The sequence below is a fragment of the Belonocnema kinseyi genome, chromosome 10 (genome assembly GCF_010883055.1).
Source record: "Belonocnema kinseyi isolate 2016_QV_RU_SX_M_011 chromosome 10, B_treatae_v1, whole genome shotgun sequence".
Taxonomy (NCBI): domain Eukaryota; kingdom Metazoa; phylum Arthropoda; class Insecta; order Hymenoptera; family Cynipidae; genus Belonocnema; species Belonocnema kinseyi.
In genome coordinates, this window is record NC_046666.1 from 103,358,939 (window position 1) to 103,369,145 (window position 10,207).

Consider the following 10,207-nt stretch of genomic DNA (forward strand, 5'->3'; position numbering starts at 1 on the left):
AAAGATGCGCAATCAAATTTTACATCCATATATATCTTTTGAAAATTAAAATTCGAAAATTTTTTCTAAAGCCTCCAGGGGACTTCGTTTTCGCACGAAATATTTTATGTGCCCTTATTGCATCCGGACCCACAATTTTTAAAAACGTTCTTCTTGGTTGAAAATGTATTTTATAATTAAAAATGTAATTATTGCAGTTCAAAAGTCATCATTTTATTTGAAAAGTAATTTGACCAATTACAAATGCAACATTTTTTTCAAGTCCGTTCTGTTTGAAGTAGAAAATTAATTTTTTAATTGAAAATGTAATTGTTTTATTTCTGTAGGAAACTCATCTTCTTGATTGAAAATTTACCTCTTTGTCTAAAAATTCATGTATTTGGTGAAAAATGAGTCTTCTTAATTTCTTATGTATAAAATTAAAGTACTTCATTAAATGTTGTACTACTTGGTTATAATTTCAGTTGATTGGTTGAGGGTCTTAAATATTTGGTTAAAAACTCTTTTTTGGGTTAAATATTACTTTTTTAAGTCTCAATTTAACCATTCAATTTTTTATTGAAAATTAAACTATTGAAGTTTTTATTAAGAATTTGTCCTACATATTTAGTTTGTAAATGCAATTGTGGGAAGGAAAGTATAACTAAATTCTTAAAATTTCATATAATTAATTGAAAATTTCACTATTTTGTTAAAAATTAGTCTTTTGGATTGACAATTTATTAGTTGTGGTAGAAAATTTATCTTTCTTGGTTGAAAATTCAAGAGTCTTCCAACAATATTGCCACATACTAAAAAAAATATTATTTTTCATTATAAACAATTCTAAATTGAATGAAGATTGAAAATAGTTTCTATAATCGGCATAATAGCATTTCCATCTTTCAAATTATTTAATTCTAAGCCAAAGTACAAATCTTCCACTATCTACGGGGAAAACGTATTTCAGGATTTTCACTCTAGTCATAACCGGTTTAACCTGGGCTTGGAGGAGTCAGGGGGGAAGGAGGGACGTCAACTCATTGACGAATTTCCCTCTTCGCTAGGTTCAAGTGAGAAGAGTACATCTGCCGAAAGAGAATCGAAAACCCGACCCGATCCCGAGCCGATATATCGACTTCCTGATCCAAAGTCGAGTCGAGCTAAAACCGACACGATCCAAAACCGATACCGCAGGCTGGGATTGAGTTTATTTTGACTGATATTATTTTATTTTTTCTGATAAATAACAAAACTTGTTTATATTCATCAATATTGGTGTGAGATTATAGAGAGAATGATTTGATGCCACAAGTCCTACAGTAGTAGTTTGAGCTTTTAAAGAGGGTCTAATTTATCTTAAATACAGACCCTACTTTGACGCTAAACGTGGAAAAACGGCCGATTTCGGCTTATTTAGAACCTACTTCATAGATTCCAGCCCCTACGAAGGTAGGAGATACGGCTTCAAAGTAGGACCTAAATTTCGACTCGGGTGAAGAGAAGAGAAAAGTTACTTTTCTTATATTTTGTTAGATTTATGAAAACCAACTCCATTTTGTCCACAAAAAAAACTTTTCTTCATTATGCTCAACACTTTTATATTTAATATAATAAATTTGTATGTAACTCTGCCTGGGATTGCTTATTAAGACATTCCAAAATAAAGTGCAAATTGTATTTATCGTGTTTACTTTAATATTCGTTTCTTATTTTGGATCAAATTATATTCTTAGCTAAGCTAAAACATGTAACATTCCAATAAATTGATATTATTACAATGTATAATATGCATGGAAATTAAAACATACTGATTCTTATTGCCTTGCTTATATATAGATTCATTATGTTTAATCTTGTTTTTTACGATTAAAGAAAAATTAGGCTTCATGTCAAAAAAATAAAAATATTCGTAAAAAATTTGTAAATCCTTGTTCGTTGAATAAATGTTGTCTCATTTATTCTCGTAGCTTGTATCGTTTGCACACAATTTAATATTTTGATTCTCAAATTTGTTTTGTATCAAGAAAACAAAAACTACTCATCCTATAAAAAATGTGATTCATGACAAATTTGTAGATCTCTTTTAGTTGCAAAATTTTTGCCGATCTATCTCTTTTCGTATTTTGCTTTGTTTTAACTTATTTAGTTGTTATCTAAAATTGTATCAACGACGATCACGCCGAACAGACAGACACAGACGTAAAAACTTGCTTTTCTGACTCAGGGGGCCTCAAAACATCGACATCGTATGAAATTTGCGAAAGTCATTTTTCGCAAAAAACTCATTATGGATGAGAATGCAATTCATTTTTTTAGTGATCAACATTTGAATTTTCGATTTTTCAAAACAAAATTCAAAGAGCTAATAAAAGAATAATGTAGGGCCTTGGAAAAATAACGTTTTTCTCTTCACGTTTTTCCATATCACGCTTTTTTTGACTTAAAATGTCCATTTTCGTTTGGTTTTTTGGATTTTAAAAATCCTATAACTTTTGTAATTTTGATTTTATCCAAACAAGCCATAGGGATAAATTGTGCATATTTTTGTGTTCTATAAATAACTGTCGATAGAATTTTGAATTTTTGAAAAAGCGGTCTCAAAAATTTTGGAAAAACTTTAACTTTTTGAATTATTATCAGAAATGGCTGGTTAGCGAACGTGGACATTTGATTAAATCCGCGAAAGTCATTTTTCGCATAAAAATAATACCTTCTCAGTATGAATGAGAATGTAAAAAGAGGATTTTTGATGTTTTTATATTTTTAAATATCGAAATCAAACTTGTAATTTTGATCATTGTAGGTGTGGGATACATTTGTAGGGCAAAAGAAGCGGATTTTTTATGTTTGTATGTTTTCAAATATCGGCAATCAAACTGGTCATTGTTGACATTTCAGGTGTGGATATAGTAATGGTGTTTTTTAGGGGTCTTGCTAAACAATCCCACCGACTCCATAATTCGTGGGGTTAGAAAAGAGGATTTCGGATTTTTTTTTTGTTAAATATCGACAATCAAACTTTAACAAGGTAGATTTGAATAAAGGGTGATGTGTAAGGGCTGGTAACTGTTTAAAAACATTTTTATTCTACAATATTTGCCGGCAAAATATTATTTTTTGGCTTTTTAATTGATTTCAGGAAAACAAAAATTAGAAAAGTATTTTTTTTATTTCATTCACATGAACGTTCACAACTAAATTATATGAAAAATTAAACTAATTTCTTTCTATATAATAAATCTTCTTCATTAAAGAATCATCACTTTGCTTGTAAATGTAATTGTTTTGTTGCAAAATTCGCTTTTGTCGGATTAAAATTAACTTTTTTGATGCAAACTCCTGTTAAAAAACAAGAATCCAAGGACCAAATTTGGACAACAACGAACAAACAAAAACAAAAAATCCTATTGTAATCTGAAAAAAAACAATAAAAATATTTAGACAAAAATTAAAAGAGGAAAGAAAAATGAGAAGGCAGACAACAATATCACCTTCATTCTCTTTTTCTTTCATTTTTTTATTTTTATTATCATCAAATAACAATAAAATAACATTCAAAGGAAGAAAAAGAGAAGGAAGGGGATGTGGTTGGCTGCCTTCTCATTTTTCTTTCATCTTTTTTATTTTTGTCTGAAATTTTGTTTGTTTTTTGGTTTTTTTTTCCGATTACAGTAGGATTTTTTGTTTTTGTTTGTTCGTTGCTGTCCAAATTTGGCCCTTGGATTCTTGCTTTTTAATTTATTCAACAGGAGTTTTCATCAATTTGATTATAAAAATAAACCCTTCAAACTTTGATTTGATACCGGTTTTATTAATGTGAGGCCGCTAGTTTCGTCGCTACGCTGTTTTGAAAATTGTTGTCAAAATATTTAGGCCTTAATTAACAATTACATTGTGAGACAAAAAATATATGAATCTTCACCAATTTTTTTACTGTTTTATAGCATCGTAAAGTATGTAAGCATGACATGTACAAATGTCTAACTTTTTTTTTTAAACCAAAAAATTATTTTTCCAACCCTAATTTTAAAGAAAAAAAACAACGTTTATTCGTTTATTTCTCAATAAAAATAAAATAATTTTACTCCTACATCAATGAATTTTTTTCATTTTTTTGTTCTGAACAAATTCACTACTGTAAAGTATGCCAATTAAATGCATCGTTTACGAGTTATAACGACTAAACGATTTAAAAAAACGGTCAAATTTGATTTTTTTATATTACGGCCTACCTATGTTCATTTTCCGTTACTTTGAAATTGGCGCAAACACAGAACATGATCCACGCACCTGCATAAACACTTTCCAACAGTTATCTCATCTGGAATCGACTTTTGCATGTCACTCTACTCTTCCTACTGGTCTATAGAGTAAGGAGGGGCAGCGCTGACCACTTAACATTCAATGAATTTTTTAAAGTTAGTATGATGTGGAATTGATCAATTTTTTTCTCATTTCAAGTCCTACATTTTTGTATATCATATTTCTATAAGCATTAATCACACGAATAAAACAATGATTTGGTACTTTAATTATTTCTAACTAGCTGTATTTCGTCTATTTTGCCCTGCACTGCAGGCCAAGGTCGACCGCAGCTTTTTATGAAAGTCAAAACATGTAAAGATGGGAAAATATAATTGTTCGCTTCTGTGGTATTTTATGTACTAGAAAAATCACCTTTCAACGTATCCATCAAGAAGAATAAGTTATTTTTAATAAAATTAGTGATAGCTGTAATATAACCTTGTATTCGTTGCATTCTACTAGAAATGGACTTCACGCAATGTTTCTACCGTGTCAGTACAAAAAGACCTGCATACCCACCGGATTGAGAATAATAATACTTAATAGTTTCTTTCATGTAGCCGACAAGATAAGTGGATATTCTATATTACCGATCATTTATTAACGAAACTTATGATATATGTACCATGTTTCGACTTGAATTAGTCTAAGTATTATAATTACATAATTTGATATTGTATTATCTGTCAAAGTATCAAATTGTCATACTGTAAGTATTGCCATTAATGTTGAAAAATTTATATTTCTGTAAACGAATCTTTCATTCTTTCGTGACAAACAGTTTTTTCTGCACAATTTTTCTTTTACAACTTCAATTTTCAAGGTTTTAGTTAGGAACACTATCTCTATAATAAGATTTATTCGAAACCACCATGTTATAAGTCTATTATGCCCCCAGAAAGTGAGCGTTAAAATAGGCCTTTACCATATCCACCGCTTAACATAAATGGCGAAGTGAAAGAAGCAAAGCAAGATTTAGTACCTCAAAAATCCGAAGTTAAATATGAGCTGGACTTCGACGAATTTGACAAATAGAGAAAAAAAACAGAAGAATGTTTGGTCAGTGATCATTATCAAAAAACATTAACTTCATAGGACATTCTCGCATTATTTTGGCAAACGGCTTTCGGGCGCTCATTTTTCGGGAGGCTCATAACGTATCGAGGCGTCCGAACACTAGAGAGTCTTGCTCGCGGAATTGAGCAAGATGTAGCCAGAAGTTGACCAAAAGTAAATGATGTTCGCTCGCTCCATCAAATCATGAAAGTTCTATCTCGGGCGAGCAAATCATATAGGTACGACTTTCCGCATTTAGGTTATAAGCGAGAAGTGGCACTTTCGTGCTTTGTTCGCCCGAAATAGAACCTTCATGATTTGATAGAGCGAGCGAGCATCTTTTAGCTTTGGCCAACTTCTAGCTTCATCGTGCTCAATTCTGCGAGCTAAAACTTTCTAGCGCTAATTTCACGGTTATCTTATCATTGTTTATATTTTTGTTTAAGTATCATCTAGTCGATCGCATGCGTTGGCACACTATCGTTATGACGCCTCGATAGGGTGATTTTGAATAAAATATCTTGCATCCCTTGTAGCGTTACACAAGTGTTTACGTGCAGAATTCCATGTCAGCTACTTCACTAATTGTCCTGCGAACGTTGACCTCTCCCCGCGGTAAAGAGGTGTTTAACCCTACTTGTGTAGCAATATAATAATAGTTAATGCACATTAGAATATAAATTGTTAAATAATAACAATGTTATAAGAAAAGTTACTTTTGCCCCATCGGTCAGTGCTGCCCCTCCTTACCCTGCTGACGACGACAACGATGACAACATCGACAAACAGACACCATTGTTAAATCAGTATTTTTTCGGATTCAGGGGATCTCGAAACGTGGTGACAAGTACATCTAGATATTTAATAAATCACAAAAAATGCAGGGATAGTTTCTATTTTTATGTTGACAAAAGGTAACGATCAATTAATTTTTTAGACGTAAATATATTACCTTCATAATCACTATCACTCGTTCTATTTTGCGAACTCATTTTAACTCTAATATTCCCTATTTTTGGTAAGTAATTATATAAGATAACATTTGTTTAAAAGGAGGTAACTATCGTAATTGACGATTGTATCTTGTTTTAGAATCCTTTACTTCATAATCTCAAATTGCTCAGACTTGTTTTTGTAGTAAACATGTAACTCATTTTAATTTATTGTGCAGTTTGGAAATGGAAGAGGAGCGCCATTACAATGAAATTGTTATGTCCGGTGGAAACATAAGGAATCGCACTGTGTCCAGTCCTGTTCCCTACAATCCTTCACCAAGCTCTTCAAGACCTCTCAGCCCAGGTAATTATTAAAAAAACAATTTTTAAGGCTGTTAGAATGCTATGCAAGGAACGTCCAAAAAGCGGTAGATTTGTTCAAATATCCACCTCATTTCAGAAATTCAGTTTTAAAATTTAAAAAGGTCACTTACGAAGTTTTCCTGTGGAAAGTGGCTTCGCTTTAGCAAAAGTTCTGCCTAGTATAGTGGTTTTTTAAATTAGGAATTTATCTGTGTGCTAAAATGCGACAGTGGAAATGGCGGGAAATAAGAGGAGCCCGAAAATGCCGTCACATGATAAAAGTAAGGCTACCGCCACTAAGATTACTTCTAAATAATTTGTTAAAGACAGTGGCACTGCAATTTGACTGCTCTTAGACACCTTATTTAATAGGAAGCTTCTATTCGGCAGATATTCGGGTCAGAGTTATCCGAAGGTCCTTCAAACCCGAAGGTCGAAAGATAAGTGAAGCTTGCTGAGCAAGCATAATAACTCTTGGCTTCCTTAGTACATGTTCTAGTTTCTTATTGTTCCTTATTGTGCATGTGGGCTAAGATCAGGTAGTCTGAAATATCGCCTAGAGCTATGTGGAATAGACAGTCAAAGCATGTCTGAAAAGAAGGCCATCTATGGTGAAGGTGGTTCTTCTTCTGTCAAAGGTAACAACTGATATGTTCAATGATCCTTCCAAAAACATTAACCAATTTGATTCCTCTCTAATATTCTTTCTTTTAAATTCTAATTTCAATCCAAATATTGACTTCAAATAGCCATGTAACTGTACTGTGAAATCCTCTGCCTCATCCTCCATATTTAAATCGGAACGGACCAGATCATATTTGACATAATTGCGTAGTAAGTAAGATACGATCACTCGGTCTGCGCCCCCATCCCCAATAAAAGTGCTCCATTTTTCTCACTGATTCCATTATGGGATACCTGAGCAGCACGGGCGATGGACCTTGATGCGGGCGAAATAGTCAGAGTGCGAGCCACTGGTCTTTCCTTGGGTCCAACAAAAAGTAGCCTAATAGTCAAAATCGCGGTAACAGATCAGGCTAAGTGAAAGTCACGACCAAAGAGAATCCCCAATGAATCAGATTTTAAAGTTCTTTAAATACTAATGTTTTCACATTGATTCAGTTCGAATTTGAATATTAACTGGGTTGCCACTTGACCGGCGAACCGGGGAAAGACCGGGAATTTGATTGAATGGGAAACACCGGGAATTTATTTCGTCACAATTTTAAGTTTACCTCTTCCAAATTTTAGAAAAAGAAAATAATTCATGTGATTTTTTCAATAATTCTTTTATTACTTTTGTTTGAAAATTCATCATTTTAATTGAAAATTTATCTCTTCTTGAAAATCTAACTATTTTGTTAAACATAATTTTTTCAACTAAAAACTTAACTTTTTCAGTGAAAAATTCAACTTTTTTTTGGAAAATCCGATTTTTTTGGTTGAGAATTAGATTTTGAACGAAAAATTTCAACTATTCTATTTGGCCCGTGTATAAAAAACTCCACTGAGCCCTCTTAAGATGAGGGCCCCCGACTGGGGTCCGCATGGATGTTCCACGTTTGGAAATTCTACGAGGGCCCAGCTCGGTTACCCTAAGGGCACAACGATTCAAATTTCTAAGTACAAAGGGTGAATATTTTTTTGACACAACAAATTTTAAGGTTTCATGATTTCAGACTTACAAACAGAGAATGTCAGAGAATTTCTGAGTTCCTTCGTTAAAAATTTTAAATGTTCAAAAAAAATTACATTTCCTGTCATTGTGAAAAGTTGTAAAGTAGTATACAATGGGAAAAAACGAAATATTACGCGAAGAAAAATTGTAATCGATTAAAATTATTTATTTAATAATTATTTTATTGATATTCCTGTTAACAGTTCGTGTATTTTACATTTACATAAAGTCGTATAATAATAAATAATTAGAAAGGAGCGCTAAAAATTGGGCACTTTAACTTTTCTAAACTGTAGCTTATGAGGATGGCTTTTTCACCGAGATGCAACCTACCGGTTTAGCGCAGTGGTTGGTATTTCTGACTGTTAGGCGATATATTTAGGTATAGATATGTAGGTTCTATAACCCGTAGCCTTAGAAGTTTCGTTTGTAATATAATGTTTAAAAATGTAATATATGTATTCACTTTAAACAGGCCTATTAATATTTGCATTAAAAATAATCGCAATCAATTAATTTTTATTTTTTAAATACCTTGTTTGTCATATCGTTAGTATAGCTTGGATTGCCCTCATAGATTCCACAAGGCTTGAGGGCAATCCATGCGGGCCCCCGACGGGGGCCCCTCAATATTTACACGCATGTGAGTTACAATTTTATCTTTTTTGAATGAAAATTGAACTGTTTGGTGGGAAATTGATATTTTTTATTTAAAAATTAAACAATTTTTTTTAAATGCATTCAATTCGTGGAAAATTCGTCTTTTTTGTAGAAGATTAATCATATTGGTTGAAAATTAATATGTTTGGTAGCTGCAAACTTCAGCAATTCCAGTTGAACATTAATTATTTCAGTGGAAAATTCATCAGTTTGGTTGAAAGTTAATTTTTTCAACTGAAAATTTAACCGTTTATTTTTGTGAGAAAATTGACCTTTTCGACTCTAAAATATAAAAATTTGGCTGGAACTTTGTTTTTCTAAATTTGAAATTCATTTATTTCATTAAAAATTCTCGTATAGTTAAAAAATCTACTTTTTGTATAGAATTACTTTGCCTTGAAAGTTAATCTCCTTGTTTAAAAATTCATCTCCAGGTTGGATGTTCAAGAATTCAAGTCGAATATTCATCATTTAAGATGAAAATTCATCTTTTTGGTTAGAAATAAGTTTACTTGGTTGAAAAAACAAATTAAGTTGAAAATGGTGTTTCTGATTGATTCATCATTTCTTTTAAAAATTCATTTCTTTGTTTGAAAATTGAGCTATTTGATTGAAAGCTTTTTTTTTCTTTGAATGAAAAGAGATTTTTTTACCGAGAATTTAACTATTTTATTGAAAATTTGTTTCTTGTTGAATATTGATTTTCTTAACTTAAAACATAATTATTTAAATTTCGATTAACAAATTATATTTTTTTCGTAAAAGTTATTTTTTATGGTTAAAAGTTTAGCTTTTTCAGTTATTTCTTTAAAATTGATGTATTTTGTTGAAAAATTGTATTTTTTGGTAAAAAATTAATGTTTTTTGTTTGTAAATCAACCTTATTGTTTAAAAAATTTTCTTTTTGGTTAAAAATTAAAGTATTTCTGTTAACTATTCATAATTTTATTTAAAAATTCATTTGTTTGGTTTAAAATTCCACTATTCCAGTAGAAGATTCGAAATTTTATTTGAAAATTCATTTAATTTGTAATTTTTTGTTCTGAGGTACTAAAGATTGTTTGGAACCAGCGTCATGATTAAAAATATGATTAAAAATAAATGTTTCCGTTTTGCGACAAATATGTTACGAGGGTAGTTCAATAAGTCCTTAGAGTGAAGTATAAAAACAATTTTTTTTGGGTAAATTTTTTTTTATTTTTCAACATAATCTCCTTGGAGCTCTATA

At 31.2% G+C, this 10,207-nt stretch overlaps 1 protein-coding gene across 2 annotated transcripts in view; it reads left to right on the forward strand.

The window, feature by feature from the left end:
- Window positions 1–10,207, forward strand: part of LOC117181391 (coiled-coil domain-containing protein 6) — a 154,240-nt gene that overhangs the window by 80,967 nt on the left and 63,066 nt on the right. For both annotated transcript variants that reach the window (XM_033373999.1, XM_033374000.1), the window contains exon 5: window positions 6,515–6,642. In XM_033373999.1, the coding sequence (XP_033229890.1) occupies window positions 6,515–6,642 (128 nt within the window). The remainder of the gene's footprint in view (window positions 1–6,514; window positions 6,643–10,207) is intronic.